This window comes from Oncorhynchus kisutch, linkage group LG5 (assembly GCF_002021735.2).
Source record: "Oncorhynchus kisutch isolate 150728-3 linkage group LG5, Okis_V2, whole genome shotgun sequence".
Lineage (NCBI taxonomy): Eukaryota > Metazoa > Chordata > Actinopteri > Salmoniformes > Salmonidae > Oncorhynchus > Oncorhynchus kisutch.
The window spans coordinates 31,696,328-31,715,110 of NC_034178.2; the positions used below are offsets into that span (position 1 = coordinate 31,696,328).

General features: G+C 47.5%; 2 protein-coding genes across 2 annotated transcripts in view; both read left to right on the forward strand.

Moving 5' to 3' along the window:
* Positions 1-7,068, forward strand: part of LOC116374106 (SLIT-ROBO Rho GTPase-activating protein 2) — a 92,530-nt gene extending 85,462 nt beyond the window's left edge. Inside the window, exons 6-10 of the mRNA XM_031823895.1 lie at positions 1,284-1,482; positions 1,729-1,857; positions 2,260-2,485; positions 2,766-2,876; positions 2,986-7,068. Of these exons, the coding sequence (XP_031679755.1) occupies positions 1,284-1,482; positions 1,729-1,857; positions 2,260-2,485; positions 2,766-2,876; positions 2,986-3,492 (1,172 nt within the window). The 3' untranslated portion in view covers positions 3,493-7,068. The remainder of the gene's footprint in view (positions 1-1,283; positions 1,483-1,728; positions 1,858-2,259; positions 2,486-2,765; positions 2,877-2,985) is intronic.
* A 1,258-nt stretch (positions 7,069-8,326) lies between these two features.
* On the forward strand, positions 8,327-16,254 carry LOC109891510 (inhibitor of nuclear factor kappa-B kinase subunit epsilon-like). The gene is made up of 6 exons (XM_031824864.1): positions 8,327-8,607; positions 14,516-14,653; positions 14,754-15,169; positions 15,436-15,597; positions 15,816-15,923; positions 15,974-16,254. Exons 1-6 carry the CDS (start codon positions 8,518-8,520, stop codon positions 16,161-16,163), a joined length of 1,104 nt encoding a protein of 367 aa, XP_031680724.1. The 5' UTR covers positions 8,327-8,517; the 3' UTR covers positions 16,164-16,254.
* The last annotated feature ends 2,529 nt before the right edge of the window (positions 16,255-18,783 follow it).

Here is an 18,783-nt window from a genome sequence, read left to right on the forward strand (position 1 = left end):
TGTTTCTCCCTCTCTCTCCCCCATATTTCTCCCCACTCTCTCCCCTCATTTCTTCCCTCTCTCCCCTCTTGTTCCCTCTCTCTTCTTTCTCCCTCTCTCCCCTGTTTTCTCCCCTCTCTCTTCTGTTTCTCCCCCTCTCTCTTCTCTCTCCCCTCTCTCTTCTGTTTCTCCCCTCTCTCTTCTGTTTCTCCCCTCTCTCTTTCTGTTTCTCCCCTATCTCTCCCCTGTTTCTCCCCTCTCTCTTCTGTTTCTCCCCTCTCTCTCTTCTGTTTTCTCCCCTCTCTCTCCCCTGTTTCTCCCCCTCTCTCCCCCATTTCTCCCCACTCTCCCCTCTCTCTCCCCTCTTTCTTCCCTCTCTCTTCTGTTTCTCCCCTCTCTCTTCTGTTTCTCCCCTCTCTCTTCCATCTCTCCCCTCTCTCTTCTGTTCTCCCCTCTCTCTTCCATCTCTCCCATCTCTCTTCTGTTTCTCCCCTCTCCCTCCCATTTCTCCCCTCTCTTTTCTGTTTCTCCCCTCTCTCTTCCATCTCTCCCCTCTCTCTTCTGTTTCTCCCCCTCTCCCTCCCATTTCTCCCCTCTCTTTTCCATTTCTCCCATCTCTCTTCCATCTCTCCCCTCTCTCTTCTGTTTCTCCCCTCTCTCTTCTGTTTCTCCCCTCTCTCTTCTGTTTCTCCCCTCTATCTTCCATCTCTCCCCTCTCTCTTCTGTTTCTCCCCTCTCTCTTCCATCTCTCCCCTCTCTCTTCTGTTTCTCCCCTCTCCCTCCCATTTCTCCCCTCTCTTTCCATTTCTCCCATCTCTCTTCCATCTCTCCCCTCTCTCTTCTGTTTCTCCCCTCTCTCTCCCGATTCTCCCCTCTCTCTTCTGTTTCTCCCCTCTCCCTTCCATCTCTCCCCTCTCTCTTCCGTTTCTCCCCTCTCTCTTCTGTTTCTCCCCTCTATCTTCCATCTCTCCCCTCTCTCTTCTGTTTCTCCCCTCTCTCTTCCATCTCTCCCCTCTCTCTTCTGTTTCTCCCCTCTCCCTCCCATTTCTCCCCTCTCTTTTCCATTTCTCCCATCTCTCTTCCATCTCTCCCCTCTCTCTTCTGTTTCTCCCCTCTCTCTCCCGATTCTCCCCTCTCTCTTCTGTTTCTCCCCTCTCTCTCCCGATTCTCCCCTCTCTCTTCTGTTTCTCCCCTCTATCTTCTGTTTCTCCCCTCACTCTTCCCTGTTTCTCCCCCTGTCCACCCCCCATTTCTCTCTCTCTTTATATCTCCCTCCCCCTTCCTACCCTCTCTCTGACTCTCAGGCTCGTTGGTCGTTTCAGAATTGGACCCAATAGAGGCCATTGCTCGCTTCGACTTCTCCGGACGGACCAACCAGGAGCTGTCATTTAAGAAGGGCGCGTCTCTCCTCCTTTTCCAGCGAGCCAGTGATGACTGGTGGGAGGGCCGACACAACGGAGTGGACGGACTGGTGCCTCACCAGTACATAGTGGTTCAGGACATGTAAGAAACCACAAGACCAGTGGACACCAGTTTACACTAGTACAGAAGGTTTCAGACCAGTACAGACCTGTTCAGCTCAGAGTAAACCAGTACAAACCACTTTAGACCAGTACAGACCTGTCCAGATCAGTATAGATCCGTTTAGACCAGTACAAACCAGTATAGACCAGTACAGACCAACATAGAGAAGATAAGAGAAAGGAGTTCTAGTTAGCTTGGCTGTAGTCTGATGGTTGTGTGTTCCAGGCCGGACGGGGGCAGAGGCAGTCCGAAGACTGAAGCGGAGTTGCAGGAGGAGAGAGTGTCTACTAGGGGCACTGCTGCCTCTCCTACTGGAGCTCATGTAGCAGACATCTACCTAGCCAACCTCAACAAGTAAGACACACCAGGCATCAATCAATTACAGTACAGCATCTCGTCATTTACACCTTCACTGACCCAATCAGATCTCGGTCTGTTTTCAGCTTCTCACTAACCATTCTGATCTCTCCCTCGTTCTCTTTTTCTTTCTTTCTCTCTCTCCCTCTTTCTCTCTCTCCCTCTTTCTCCCTCTTTCTCTCTCTCCCTCTTTCACCCTCTTTCTCTCTCTCCCTCTTTCTCTCTCTCCCTCTTTCTCCCTCTTTCTCTCTTTCCCTCTTTCTCTCTCTCCCTCTTTCTCTCTCTCCCTCTCTCTCTCTCATCCTCTTTCTCCCTCTTTCCCTCTCTCTCTCTCTCTCTCTCTCTCTCGCCTTCACTTTTCTTTCTCCCCCCACCTCTCTATGTCTCTCTCTCTGTCAGGATGAGGAAGAGGCCTGAGTTGGGGAGTATCCGTAGGACCTTTTGGGGGTCTGAGGGAGTCCAGGGGGGTGATGTGTCCCTGTCTGGGGCGACAGGAGGGGGCGTAAGGACGGCCAGTCTGCCAGTGGGAGGGGCTCTGGTGAAGGAGGGCGGCGACAAGCGACCGGTCAGCGCCCACAGTGTCCTCAACTCCTCAATCACACGCCACTCCTCTCTCAAGACCAAGGTAGCGTCAAAAACATAGCCTCCATTAGTGCCGTACTATCGCTCTTTTTCAGTTGTTGGGTCTTATTATCTGTCAGTGGAGGCTGCTGAGGGGAGGACGATTCATACTAATGGCTGGAACGGAGTCAATGGAGTCGTACCAAAGACATCAAACACGGTGTTTCCATGTTGTTTGATGCCCTTCCAGCCATTGTTATGAGCTGTCCTCCCATCAGCAGCCTCCACTGTTCTCTGTTCATTCTTGTAATTGCTGATTGCAACGACTCTCATTTGTTGTGTAGGTGGAGAGCCCTCAGTTCTGCAAGGCGACTACTACGGGCCGCTCTAAGAGCTTCAGCAACCACCGGCCCCTGGATCCTGAGGTCATCGCTCAGATGGAGCCCACATCACAGGTGCGCCCGTCTCTGACCTCTGACATCGCACCTCTCACCTTTGACCCCTCAGGCAAATGTGTGCGCGTGTGTATTCTGATTTGTATCTGTCCGACATCTCCTGTTGCAGGATATCGAGGCAGCTATGAGCTCTGCTCTGAGTGAGCTGAAAGAGCTGGAGAGGCAGAGCAGTGTCAAGCACACGCACACCCCCGACGTGGTGCTGGACACACTGGAGCAGCTGAAGGGTGTGTGTGGGGGTGGCGGGGCGTCCGAGCCCTCCAGTCCCCTCCACTCCCGTCTGCTGAGGGACAGCGAGGGCGCAGGGCCTCCACACTCACACCCCCTCCAACGCAGCGCCTCGTCCGCAAGCGACGTCCCCTCCTCCTTCCGCCCCTCCAAGCCCAGGAGCCCTCTGCCCTCTTCCGCATCCTCCTCTCTCGCCTCCTCAGCCCTCTCTGCCTCCACTCCCTCCTTCCGAGAGCCTCGCCCTCCAGCCACGCGGCCCAAGCCGGTGGTCTTCCCCAAGGGTGGAGGAGGCGGCAGTCCGGCTATGGGCTCCCCAACCACCACTGTCCCCCCAACCCCTCCTCCCCCACCCCCATCCCAGCCCAACGACAAGTCCTGCCCTGCCTGAGTGCACTCTCTCTCTCTCACACACGCACACGCACACGCACACACACACACACACACACACACACACACACACACACACACACACACACACACACACTCCCCTTCGATCCTCACACCCTGTCCCCATCTCCTCTCACCCCAGTAATAAGTGGGATAGCTCCAATCTTGGATCAGCTTACCCTCGCAAACTCTTAACCATTTATGGGGAAAACCCCCGAACCATATGTAAAGAATCCATGACTCAACTCTGCCCCCTCTTGGTAGCTTCAGTCATCACACCTACCTTCTGACTGACACGGACTAATACAGAAAATCAAACAAGGCATCCAAATGGACAAACAGCCTGACAAAAAGAGATATGGCGCCTGTACTGTATATACCGGTGTGAGGAGTGCCTGTGTGAGGTGTGTGTGTGTGTGTGTGTGTGTGTGTGTGAGGTGTGTGTGTGTGTGGCATACCTTACACTTGAGTGAGAGCACCGTTTGATTTTAAATAGATGGTGACATTTAAGGACATTTATCCCCAACTGACCTTGAGAATACTGGAGTGGACGGGAGGAGTGGTTCACCTGGTTGGCTGTGTGTGTGGCAGTGTGACTCCTGGATTCCACACTCTCTGAGAACACACAGACCGACTGTGGAAACAGAGAACCCTAACTAACTCTGTAGAAACTCTGTGACCTGTTCACTCCGCTGCTTCAAGACTGGGGCAAGACTGGATCTGCCAGCCTGGACAGAGAGAGAGAGAGAGAGAGAGAGAGAGAGAGAGAGAGAGAGAGAGAGTTGGACTGACAGATGGATGGAGGGACAGAGGACCAGAAGATGCAGCAACTCCGGTGGAAAGCCGGGCTATATCGCCGATAGAAAAGCTCTGGAGTAGAGTGCAGGGGGGGGAATGCCTGCTTCTATGTGAGGAGGAGAGTGCTGGGTTACATCTCTGATCCTCCGAGGTGTCTGGGCAGCAAGCGGCGTGTTGTGGGGATTCATCATAACACAAAACGCTAACCCGTAGAGTTGCTTTACACAAGGGTCTTTTCTACTGTACTCTCCTAGACTCGACATCCGGGCTTTTCAATTAGCGGCCCTCAGTGGCCAAAGTAATGCTGGTTCTCTTTACTAAGTGGAAATTGATTTGCCAGAGAGTCCAATCACCTGTTTCCCGGGTGGGAAGGAGTCCCTAGAATTGAATGCAGTAGTGACGGGGCCCTCCAGGACCAGAATTGAATAGCCCTGTTCGACATTCGGTACAACCAACATAGTGCAACGCAACGCTTGTCTGGCTTTAAAGCAGCACCTCCTGCTGGTGCATAAGGGCACGACATGGCCTTGCTCAATAACCCCCCTTTCTTTAGCAATAAGAGTCTGACAGAGACTCATCAACTCAGCAGCATGCCAGGCCTGCTGCTTCTCTCTCCCTTAGATTCCCGGCATTAATATACACTCTATTACAGAAGTAGAACACACACACACGCATGCATGACGTGTGTGTGTGTGTTCTGTGGCAGCTAAATGCCTTTTCAGGTTCTCCTCGCATGCTGGGGCCACAGCAGTCGCAGTGCTGACTGACTGACTGACTGACTGCGTCTATCTACAATACAAGCAATGCACCTCTTCGACCAGCTAATGATGACTCCAAACAAAATCGGCAAACATGTTTGTTTTTCTCGTCTATATGTTTAATAATCATGATGATTAACTGGAAAAGTGCAGACGAGGAATCTCAGTGAGGTGGTAGAGTTTGTTTAGATACGAGCACAAACAAACCTCGTCAAGCACATTTGGAATAATTACACGATGCTTCTTTTTCTCCCAGTTGTTAGTTAATCCTCAGAATATGTCATACTGAATCGTGTCTGTCAGGGACTCTGCTCTTAGAACTGAAACTTAAAGGGAAAACCCACTCAAATCATTTGGTGTTTGTTTCATTAGTCTACTGCTGATACAGTCCCAAACTTGACTGCTGGCAAGCGAAACATTTTTCAGGATAATTTGCGTCATCAATGATGATGTGGTTGGAGACACTTTGCTTCTTGAAACTCCCAACATCTTGAAAACTTGACTGTTGACCTTCAAAACAGTTTGTGACTGTATCAACAGTGGACTAATGAAACAAATACCAAATTATCGTTTTTTAAAGTGGATTTGCCCATTAACTGCGCATCATGAAGGGAACCAACGAATGGCAGCTTTCTGGGGACAGGGGGACCAACAGGAAGGAGACACCACAGACAGCAGAGCCACTTCCTGTGTCACCAGAGCCACTGCTCACTAGAGAGATGTTTGTGTGACTGACTAGTACTCAGTCCCAGTCATTTCAGCCATTTCTGGAAAAGTGTCACTCTCTCGTTCCTCTACCAAGAGCATTGGTGTGTATCATGGCGGACCAGCGTCCAATCATTTATTGGGATTTATATAACCCAATGACATGAGTTAAAGCAACAGCCCCGAGGCCTGTTCTGTGGTGCTCGTCTTTAAGAGAACCTCTGCTGTGACTCCCTAACTGTCTGTTACTCTGACTGTCGCATCACGTGGTCAACGTCAAAACGGTCCTGTCCTGTCTGTCACGGTGACATCATTTGCATTTTCTGTAGTCCGAACTCTGATTTGTGACAGAATGTGACAGAATGTTTTGATTGGTCAAGGTCAGTGGGAGGCGGGATGCTCTAGTGATTGACAGCTCTAACGCCCGGTCTGAGATCAGGATCGTCAATGACAGGGCTCAAGAGAACCCTCAGGGGAGAAGAGAAGAACAACTAGTTAAGACAGTTTCTGTCTTTCCCCCTCTCCTTATCACCCTCCTCTCTTAGTACCTTTCTCCTTCTCCTAGCATTCTCCCTCTGTTCCCACAGACACACACCTTTTCTTTACAAATATCCCTCTCTCTAGTTCCTCCCTTATTCCTTCCTCCCCACCCTGCAAACCCCAGGTATATAATTGTATTATTGCAATCCCAAATGCTCTGTAACAGGTGGTTGATTTCTTAAATGTAATGTTTTATCTCTGTGTGTATTTTCAGATGTGTTTTACATAGGGTTGCTCCCCTTACCTCATCTTTGGCCACTGGGGCGATTAGGCATCAACACACATGTCATACGAACACACACTTATGGGTGATGCTTTGTGGTTGGAGTCTCTGTTCACCTGGCTTCGCTGTATAGGAGCCGGGAGCCTCAGTCTCCACACCGTATTATCAGTTGAGCTCAAATCATTCATTGCACACTTGAAATTACAGTGTGCTCACGGACTGATTTGAGCGATGATGATTTTTAAAATTCTGATTTAACTATTGTTAAATATGCATTTCTTGCCCATTTGAAAACACGGGACCTAAAAAAAAAAAAAAAATGACTGTAATGTCAAATATATTTATAGTTGTCTCTGTATTACCGGAGAATCCTATGTTAAGATGTACTTTGTACATACAATGTTGTACATTACAGAGGTACACTGTTTTTCTGGTACAATATTGTACAGTAATAGCAATAGTAGCTTAATCAAATAGGTCTTATATAATTCTATGTCTAGTTCTTGTAGTAGACTCTTTTTTTTTTTAAATAAACATCTCTTGCTATAAAAGGTCTCTGCGTTGGTGGGGAGATTATCATGACAGTGACGGTGACGATGGATTGCAATGCATCTGGTTCTCATAGGATGAGACTTTTTGCATTCACCACTTGTGTCTACAGAAGTGCTGCATCCACAGGACTGTATTACAGAGAGAGGGAGCAAACACGCCGCCCGTGTCGACGAAGAGATGGTCGTCTCCTCCATCAGAGACGTCCTACCATAGATAGGCAACATATGTTCATTAGGGGTCAGGAGATCATTTAGTGTAGGAAACCTCAAGGAACACCCCTCACAGTTCTCTCGAATAGTCCAGACCTGGACATCATAATCAATATGAATATTATTATCTTTCCATCGTCAAAACCTGGATTTTCAAAATGGAAGTTTCCAATAAATTACAGTAGGCCCTGTGAAATCAAGACCAATGAGCTTTGTGGGAGGCAAACCGACTGTATAGAGCGATGTAGTAGGCAATATCAACCACTAGATGTCACCAGAGCCTACCTTTGAAACCGGCTGGTTCAAAATTCGGACGTTACAGCACTGCACCGAAACTTTCATAGAATTGAAGGGTATCCATTATATTGATAAGATAGTCGAGTGATCGCTCTAACAATATACATACATGTCCTCAAAGGTGGAATGCAGGGAAGTGGTGGGACCATTCTAGACAATGAAAGGGCAGGTACGCGTCTGAACAGCAGGTACAATTGAGTTTGTTTCGTTCACTTATATCAGTGCACTCATAACAACCTAACCATTACGAAACTTATCAAATAAGCAATTACATTTTTTTGTCAAGCAAATTCGACCCTCTGTCATTGATCTCCATACCAAAACGATTCAACTCATTTTTATGGACAGATTTTGGGCAGAGTAAACCGTATTTCCACCGAAATCTTCAAAGATAACCCCATTCAGTGACGGAGAATACATTGGGAATTGCCATCGGATTTGTTGGGAAACGTCAGAGAAATCCGAGTGTGCAATCAAATAACGTTAGTTCGAAGTTGTTTGTCACTTCTCGCCACTGTGGGGAGAATCGAGGCTGGTAAAAATAGTTTTATGGGTCTATTTGCTGTGTTTAACAACGCCCTGTCAGAAATCCCATCACATGTGACAACACCTGGCGGGTCCCGTATGAGAACGTTTTACATTGCATCCTCGGCTGCAACAGATGTGTATCAACGGTACCGTAGACGTATGATTCGGGCCAGTTGTATGTATCATGTAATGTAACCGGTGGTCTCTCTATTCACTCGACAATTTGAGAACTTCGTTCACTTGTTTACCTTTCCGACAGCAGCGAAGTCCACATTTCCTCTGACTGCATATGAATCCCTTCATTCTTGATTTCCTGTCAATGGGTTTCATTCTGAAGAGAAAGTGTTTCTGTTCTTGACACACAGCCTACATTCCATACCTCAGCCAACCAGACCCCTCCAAAAAGGACAGAGAAGATGATGGTGAGCACAGCCAACTACCTGTGGTCACTGGAATATGTGCTTGGGCAGGGGACCACTGCCAGCATCTATAAGGCCCGCAACAAGGTAGGACTCCAAACTCCCTCTTACAAAAAAGATTGCAGTTACACTTCTTCGTGGGGTTTATAGGTGCTTGGCATCCAACGTTATGGTACATTACCACCTATTGTACTGGAGTGTGGACCAGAGACAGGGAGATTTTTTTTTTTTTATTGAACATTTATTTAACTAGGCAAGTCCGTTAAGAACAAATTCTTATTTACAATGATGGCCTACACCGGCCAAACCCGGACGACGCTGGGCCAATTGTGCTGCGCCCTATGGGACTCACAATCAGCCTCTCGAAACCAAGGTGTCTGTAGTGACTCCTCAAAAACTACCTGCCAGGCCTGTTGCTCTTAAAGAGAACATATTTGGGACTACATCTAATTACGTTCTACTCAATATACTCTGAACTCATTTCCTGTATCTCATTCTCCCTCATACTAGATGTCAGCCTCTCTCTTTCCCTCTGATACTCCCCACACTGTAGCAATACATGCTCCACGGTCTCTGTTTCCTGTCAATAATCACACTTTCCTGTTGTATGCTTTCCTATCACATTTAAGATCTTATTCAACTGGCTGTGTCCCACCCTTAATCTACTGGCTGTGTCCCCTACTGCTGTGTCCCACCCTTAATCTACTGGCTGTGTCCCACCCTTAATCTACTGGCTGTGTCCCACCCTTAATCTACTGGCTGTGTCCCACCCTTAATCTACTGGCTGTGTCCCACCCTTAATCTACTGGCTGTGTCCCACCCTTAATCTACTGGCTGTGTCCCACCCTTAATCTACTGGCTGTGTCCCACCCTTAATCTACTGGCTGTGTCCCACCCTTAATCTACTGGCTGTGTCCCACCCTTAATCTTGTAAAAAAATAACCTCCTCTCTTATGTCCCTTCCTGCCATCTTCCCCTCCCCAACTTTCCTCTGTACTTGAAATAAATGCCTGCCCTTAGTATCTCAATTCCTCTGCTCCTGCTATCTCTGCACCATCACTGTCCATATCAGGCTTTTTGCCTCTGCCTTGCTCATTAAAACTACAACATCAACATTCCCACTACTAAGTGCTTGTTTAGCCAGTATATCAGCTGCCTCATTCCCCTCCACCCCCACATGGACATGGACCCAAGTAAATCTTATCTGTATACCCATCTGTCTAATCCTGCCATGGGTTTGTAGCACCTCATACAGCAGGTCTTGACTGCTACAGGACCTAAAGGACTGGAGACTCATCAACACTGCACATGAATTAGAGCACGTAACTACATCCTTCACCCTCTGCAAGGCCAACAGAATGGCCATCAGCTCTGCCGTATATACAGCCAGATGATCTGTAATACGTTTCCTGACTGCCACCCCATGTTCCTGCCCTACAAATCCTGACCCAGTACGTCTTGTCCTTGTATCTTTTGTACCATCTGACTAAACTCCCTTCCATGTAGTACCATCTCCCTCGCCTAGGTATTACCCACCCACCCAAAGCTCGTGTCCACCCTCTCAAAGTTTCTCCCATATAACCTCATCTCCCATCTTCCTCATGGTAAAGAAAACTGAGTTCTCTACAGAGAACCTGAACCCCCACATTAATACCTACCACTCTACCTCATCAATTGCTTCCTGTACCTTCCTGACTATGTAATGGCACATTTGCCATCTGCAAATAACGACCTCCCAATGTCCGGCCGTACCTTAGAGTAAACATAATTGATGATGATTGAGAACAACAGAGGACTAATCACGCTCTCCTGCGGTGTACCGTTATCCACCAGGTAGCTGCCTGATAGGGACTTTCCCACCCTCACCTGGATAGACCTTCCAAACAGGAAATCCTTTAGCCAGTTGTACGTTCTTCCACCTACCGCCATAATATCAAGCTTGATTAACAACCCCTCCTTCCACATCATATCATACACCTTCTCCACATCAAAAAAGACAGCTACAACAGTCTCCTTGTTCACCAGAGTCTTCCTGACCTCTGTTTCCAAGCAGAGCACTGGGTCCATAGTTCTCCTACCCTTCCTGAACCCACTCTGATGTGGCAATACTAGCCCCCTGCTCTCCAGGAAGTATTGTCCCACACTCCTCTGACACCATGGGACTGTTTCCTCCTCCTCCTCCCTGAACTCTTAGGTATAACCTCAATAGCTGCTCCCACTAACGCTGTTCTCACCCAGTTATTCATACTATCCACATCCCATCTCATATTCACCCGAGCCATCACCTCACTCAGCTCTTTAAACTGATCCCACTTTGCCCTTCCAAACACCCACCTGCCTACTCCATCCACTGACACCTCCTCCTCCCTACTGTGAATACTATGAGGTAATGATCACTCCCTACTGTCGACTCCTCCCATACCTCCCACTCACAGATTCCTGCCATCGCATTAGATACCAGAGTGAGGTACATCAATCCTGGTCCCTCTGCCATCATTCAGGCACACTAGATCTTTCATTTCTATCAGATGTTCCCATCACTTGGCCATTTCCATCTATCCGTTTTCCCCCAAGAGCGTGTTGTGGGCATTAAAATCCCCACACCACATTACCTTAGTTCTATTCTGGCCCTCCACCCTCTCCAGCACTTCCAGGTCCAATATCTGTTCACTATCACCCCTCCTCTCAACCACACCACCACCACCACATATTCCTGTTAATTACCTCTGCCGAGCATCCTGTAGGCAAGTCCACCCCCCACCCCCCCTGTTTCCTGGATACAAATCACATCAGGCTTAACTGGCACATCCACAATGAACTGCTTGAACTCCTACCCATCAGCCAACAGGCTTCGGGCATTCCATTGTAGTACTAACTAAGATCCAGTAATACATGACTCCACTCTCGGCTGATTGAGGTAATCTCCAACCTCTTCCCTGGTCAACCCTGTCACATTCGGATGTCTCCCAGCAGATTTCACTATTAGCTGAATCCTCTCTGTTTTAGACTCTACTTTAGCAGTGCTATTGATAGCTCCTGCTATGAACGTCACCAGCTTTCTCTTATCTATGTATACCATATTGATGCTCCAACCCATGTCTCCCTGGAACCTGCATCTCCCTGGACCACCCTCACTGCCTCAGCATATGGCACTTGTTGCACCTCCGCTACCTGCTTCCTTGCCTCACACCCACTAGATGCCACGCTATGAGCAACCCCACAGCTGCAGCGCGTAGGTTGTTCACCATCCCCACACTTCCCATACTCATGCTCCCCTCCACACCTGGCACCTTTTCTCTTTACAGGCTGTTGCCACATGCCCAAACTTCTGGCAGTTCTAATATCTTCAAGGCTTCGGTACATAAGCCCTCCCCTAATAACTCGTATATCCTATGGTCACTTTGTCAGTAACCGGTCCTTGGAAGGGTAACAGAATTGACGGGCTGTCTCCTCTCACTCCACCCCTTGTTGCTGGCTACCTTTGAACATCCACTAGAGCTCTTCCTCTCAAGTTGTGGCTTTCCTCTTTTATTGCCGACACTCACAGGCCGCGAACTAGGCGGGAACTGGAACACGCTGTCGTACACGTCGATCCAGAGCATCACTAACATGCTCAATGGGTGACATGTCTGGTGAGTATGCAGGCCATGGAAGAATTGGGACATTTTCAGCGTCCAGGAATTGTGTAAAGATCCTTGCGACATGGGGCCGTGCATTATCATGCTGAAACATGAGGTGATGGTGGGGGATGAATGGGATGACAATGGGCCTCGGGATCTCTGTGCATTCAAATTGCCATCGATAAAATGCAACTGTTTGTTGTCAGTAGCTTATGCTGGCCATACCATAACCCTACCGCCACCATGGGGCACTCTGTTCACAACGTTGACATCCGCAAACCGCTAGCCCACACAACACCATACTCATGGTCTGCGGTGAGGGTGGTTGAATGTACTGCCAAATTCTCTAAAACATCGGGGTTTCTCTGGCAACAGCTCTGGTGGACATTCCTGCAGTCAGCGTGCCAATTGCAAGCTTCACCAAAACTTGAGAGATCTGTGACATTGTGTTGTGTGACAAAACTGCACATTTTAGAGTGACCTTTTATTGTCCCCAGCACAAGGTGCACCTGTGTAATAATCATGCTGTTTAATCAGCTTCTTTATATGCCACAGAAGTTAGGAACCAATATACACAGGCAGTTCGGAAAGCAAAGGCTAGCTTTTTCAAACAGAAACTTCAAAAAGTTCTGGGACACTGTAAAGTCCATTGAGAATAACAGCACCTCCTCCCAGCTGCCCACTGCACAGAGGCTAGGAAACAATGTCACCACCAATAAATCCATGGCGATTGAGAATTTCAATAAGCATTTTTCTACGACTGGCCTTGCTTTCCACCTGGCTACCCCTATCCCGATCAACAGCCCTGCACCCCCCACAGCAATTTGCCCAAGCATCCCCCAGTCTCTATGGGGGTGCCACGGGGTTCAATTCTCGGGCCGACTCTTTACTCTGTATATATCAATGATGTCGCTCTTGCTGCTGGTGATTCTCTGATCCACCTCTACGCAGACGACACCATTCTGTATACTTCTGGCCCTTCTTAGACACTGTTAACTAACCTCCAGACGAGCTTCAATGCCAAACAACTCTCCTTCCGTGGTCTCCGCCTGCTCTTAAATGCAAGTAAAACTAAATGCATGCTCTTTAACCGATCACTACCAGCACCTGCCCGCCCGTCCAGCATCACTACTCTGGACGGTTCTGACTTAGAATATGTGGACATCTACAAATACCTAGGTGTCTGGCTAGACTGTTAACTCTCCTTCCAGACTCACATTAAGCATCTCCAATCCAAAGTTAAATCTAGAATCGGCTTCCTATTTCGCAACAAAGCATCCTTCACTCATGCTGCCAAACATAGTCAGTTTTACGAGGCTATCCTACCAACCCTAGACTTCGGCGATGTCATTTACAAAATAGCCTCCAACACTACTCAGTAAACTGGATGTAGTCTATCACAGTGCCTTTTGTTTTGTCACCAAAGCCCCATATACTACCCACCACTGCGACCTGTATGCTCTCGTTGGCTGGCCCTCGCTTCATGTTCGTCGCCAAACCCACTAGCTCCAGGTCATCTATAAGTCTTTGCTAGGTAAAGCCCCGACTTATCTCAGCTCACTGGTCACCATAGCAACACCCACGCATAGCACGCGCTCCAGCAGATATATTTCACTGGTCACCCCCAAAGCCAATTCCTCCTTCGGCCGCCTTTCCTTCCAGTTCTCTGCTGCCAATGACTGGAACAAATTGCAAAAATCACTGAAGCTGGAGACTCATATCTCCCTCACTAGCTTTAACCACAAGCTGTCAGAGCAGCTCACAGATCACTGCACCTGTACAAAGCCCATTTGTAAATAGCCCATCCAACTACCTCATCCCCATACTGTTGTTTTTTTCTTCTCCTTTGCACCCCGCTACTTGCACATTCATCTTCTGCTCATCTGTCACTCCAGTGTTTAATTGCTATATTGTAATTATTTCACCACTATGGCCTATTTATTGCCTTAGTATCTTACCTCATTTGCACACACTGTATATAGACTTTTTCCCTGTTGTGTTATTGACTGCATGTTCGTTTATTCCATGTGTAACTCCATGTGTTGTTTGTGTCGTACTGCTTTGCTTTATCTTGGCCTGGTCGCAGTTGTAAATGAGATCTTGTTCTCAACTGGCCTACCTGGTTAAATAAAAAAAATGGATGGATTATCTTGGCAAAGGAGAAATGTTCACCAACCGGGATGTAAACAAATTTGTGCACAACATTTGAGAGTAATATGCTTTTTGTGCATGCGGAACATTTCTGGGATCTTTTATTTCAGCTCATGAAACACGGGACCAACACTTTACATGTTGCGTTTATATTTCAAACACATCAAAGGGTGAGTGAGATGTCATACGATCGCTAACTTTTGATAACTAACTTGTGTGTGTAGATGACAGGGCAGCAGGTTGCGGTGAAGGTGTTTAAACTGATGAGCTACAGTCGTCCGTACGAGGTTCAGATGAGAGAGTTCGAGATGCTCAGGAGACTCAACCACAACATCATCGTCAAGCTCTTCTCCGTGGAGGAGGTGAGGATGGGAGGAGAGGAAGAGGGGTAGCAACAAACAGTTTTGTACCTTCATCAAACCTGATTAGTCATGCCCCCCCCCTCTCTCTCTCTGTCTGTAGCTGAGGAGTAAACAGAGGGTGTTGGTGATGGAGTATTGTTCAGGAGGCTGTCTGTTCAGTCTGCTGGTGGAGCCAGAGAACGCCTTCGGTCTACCAGAACCAGAGCTCCTCATAGTACTACATTGTGTGGGTCAGTGTGTGTGTGGGTGGAGGCGAAGAGAGGTTAGGAGCCGGGGGATGAGATGGTGTGCCCCCCCCAATCATTTGGATGAACCATTCGTCCTATTTCCTCTAGTGCACGGGATGAACCATCTGCGTGAGAACAGGGTGGTGCATCGAGATATTAAGCCTGGGAACATCATTCATCAGGTGGGAGAGGACGGGAGGTCCATCTATAAGCTAACAGAATTTGGAGCGGCCAGAGAACTAGAGGACGATGAGAAGTTTGTCTCCCTCTACGGGACAGAGGAATACGTGGTGAGAGAGAGAGAGGGGTGGTGGAGGAGAGAAAACGGGGAGGCTATGGGGAGAAGAGGGGAAAGGTACTCTTCCTGTGGTCCACATAAAATGTACAAGTACATGACAAAGTACAGGGCAGTTATAGACAAGAACAACGGGACGGAGAGGAGAGATTACTTCGAATGTTGTCTCAGACCTGTGAGCGTGCAGTGTTTCCTAAGCCTCAGCAGATAACATAAGGTAGGGCAGGTTATGGTATTTCGCGTGTGTGTGTGTGTGTGTGGCACTCAGACATATATGAGTGTGCAGTGCTGCGGAAACCCCAGCAGAAGGCCTATGGTGTGAGTGTTGACCTGTGGAGTATTGGAGTGACGTTTTACCACGCTGCCGCCAGTACTTCACCCTTCACACCCTACGGAGGACCCCGCAAGAACAAGCCCACCATGTAAGTCTGTGTGTGTTGTGTGTTTCATAGCTCCAACAGTTGGTGTGTGTGTAATTACGATGGGCAACCTGGAATTACATTGAAATGAACAAGTTATTGCCATTTTATTGATTTGGGATTCATCAAAACACAACACCAGATGAAACAGGACAGGACAATAAAACGCTGGTGTCTTCCTTCTCCTCTGCTCCCACTCTCCCCATGTCGGTGCCGTGCAGGTATAAGGTCACCACAGAGAAGCCGGTAGGGGCCATTGCTGGAGTCCAGAGGGTTGACGACGGCCCTATAGAGTGGAGTTACCGCCTGCCACAGAGCTGCCAGCTCTCAGTCAGTACCTCTCACTCTTCCACTTCTTCTCCCCCCTCCCCTCTGTGTGTAGGGGTCTGAGTGGTCAACTGGTGCCAGTGTTAGCTGGGATACTGGAGGCAGACCAGGAGAAGTGTTGGGCATTTGGCCAGTTATTTTTTGCCACCACAGAGATACTACAGAGAGTCTCAGTCCATCTGTTCTGCCTGCAACAGGCCGCAGCTCACCGCATATACATTCACCACCACAACAGGTGGTGATGAGGTCTTGGCTGGTTTCTTTTGATTTTCCCATGATGTCAAGCAAAGAGGCACTGCGTTTGAAGGTAGGCCTTGAAATACATCAACGAATACACCTCCAATTGACTCAAGTGATGTCAATTAGCCTATCAGAAGTTTCTAAAGCCATGACCTCATTTTCTGGAATGTTCCAAGCTGTCAGTCAACTTAGTGTATGTAAACTTCTGACCCACTGGAATTGTGATACAGTGAAATAATCTGTCTGTAAACAATTGTTGGAAAAATTATGCACAACGTAGATGCACAAAGTAGATGTCCTAACCGACTTGCCAAAACTATAGTTTGTTAACAATAAATTTGTGGAGTGGTTGAAAAACAAATTTTAATGACTCCAACCGAAGTGCATGTAAACTTCCGACTTAAACTGTGTATGTGTGTTTATGTATGTGTGTGTGTGTGTGTATATGTGTGTGTGTATATATCTATATATATATACAGTGGGGCAAAAAGGTATTTAGTCAGCCACCAATTGTGCAAGTTCTCCCACTTAAAAAGATGAGTGAGGCCTGTAATTTTCATCATGCGTGGAAGAAGGAGAGGACCAAAGCGCAGCGTGGTATGTGTTCATCTTTCTTTTAATGAAACTGAACACTTCAAAAACAAAACAACAAAGTGAAAACCGAAACAGTTCTATCTGGTGCAGACACACAAAGACTGAAAATAACCACCCACAAAACACAAAGGAAAACAAGCTACCTAAATATGGTTCTCAATCAGGGACAACGATAGACAGCTGCCTCTGATTGAGAACCATATCAGGCCAAACACAGAAATAGAAAAATTAACAGACTGCCCACCCCAACTCACGCCCTGACCATACTAAATAAAGACAAAACAAAGGAATAAAGGTCAGAACGTGACAATACCAGTGACTACAATTTTGATTCACTAATCAATGAAGCCAACTCAGGCATGGCAAAGTTTTCTGAATGGTTCCAGATAAACAAATTATTTCTATGATTTTAGAAAAACATGGTGGTACAGATATTTGGCCATAATTTGTAAAATATCTTAGATCCGCAGATTAAAAGAGTGGGATAATTTTGGCCATTTTCAAAGCTTTAGGAACAATAGCTGTCTTATTTCCGACATTAAATTGAGATAGCTGCCTTTTTATTATTCAACAGATGATTGATGATTTTCCAACTTGACTTTACTGTATATTATTTGAAGATTCTTGGAATTTGGTAGTAAATATTTCAAGGATTATAGGTCTTCACGGATCCACCTGCACCCGATCCGGGACCCGAGTGGGTCCGGATCCAGAATTTTAAATAATGTCTCAGATATGTGTAATTTTAACTGACTTGTCCGGAAGTCAACCCATACAGACGAGAGAGATCCTTGCCTTTCACGAGAGTGGCCAATCGTAAGTCATCGAAACGGCAATAGGTTACAGTCATAGAGCCTCCGTGTGTGACAAAAGTTAGGAGATGCCTAGTCAATAGCAGATGGAAATAAAAGTTAAAGGATGCAACGACCAAGAGCCAATAGGTAGGCTGCTACTTAATATTCTGAATGGAGTTGTTAGGATGAGAAAGCGTTAGCTAGATTAACTAGCTTGTCCCGGTTTGATGCAGTCAAGACAGATACTACGTAATACTACATAATATATATACACTGCTCAAAAAAATAAAGGGAACACTAAAATAACACATCCTAGATATGAATGAATTAAATATTCTTATTAAATACTTTTTTCTTTACATAGTTGAATGTGCTGACAACAAAATCACACAAATTATCAATGGAAATCAAATTTATCAACCCATGGAGGTCTGGATTTGGATTCACACTCAAAAAGAATGTGGAAAACCACACTACAGGCTGATCCAACTTTGATGTAATATCCTTAAAACAAGTCAAAATGAGGCTCAGTAGTGTGTGTGGCCTCCACGTGCCTATATGACCTCCCTACAATGCCTGGGCATGCTCCTGATGAGGTGGCGGATGGTCTCCTGAGGGATCTCCTCCCAGACCTGGACTAAAGCATCCGCCAACTCCTGGACAGTTTGTGGTGCAACGTGGCGTTGGTGGATGGAGCGAGACATGATGTCCCAGATGTGCTCAATTGGATTCAGGTCTGGGGAACGGGCGGGCCAGTCCATAGCATCAAAGCCTTCCTCTTGCAGGAACTGCAAGCCACATGAGGTCTAGCATTGTCTTGCATTAGGAGGAACCCAGGGCCAACCGCACCAGCTTAAGGTCTCACAAGGGGTCTGAGGATCTCATCTCGGTACCTAATGGCAGTCAGGCTACCTCTAGCGAGCACATGGAGGGCTGTGCGGCCCCCCACAGAAATGCCACCCCACACCATGACTGACCCACCGCCAAACCAGTCATGCTGGAGGATGTTGCAGGCAGCAGAATGTTCTCCACGGCATCTCCAGACTCTGTCACGTCTGTCACATGTGCTCAGTATGAACCTGCTTTCATCTGTGAAGAGCACAGGGCGCCAGTGGCAAATTTGCCAATCTTGGTGTTCTCTGGCAAATGCCAAACGTCCTGCACGGTGTTGGGCTGTAAGCACAACCCCCCACCTGTGGACGCCGGGCCCTCATACCACCCTCATGGAGTCTGT

Bases quoted from the DNA above. Each gene is read 5' to 3' on its own strand.
- LOC109891510 (XM_031824864.1), top strand. From the start codon at position 8,518: ATGATGGTGAGCACAGCCAACTACCTGTGGTCACTGGAATATGTGCTT. The intron at 14,654-14,753 runs GTGAGGATGGGA...CTCTGTCTGTAG, and splicing joins AGCTCTTCTCCGTGGAGGAG to CTGAGGAGTAAACAGAGGGT. The intron at 15,170-15,435 runs GGTGAGAGAGAG...TGTGTGTGTGTG, and splicing joins TACGGGACAGAGGAATACGT to GCACTCAGACATATATGAGT.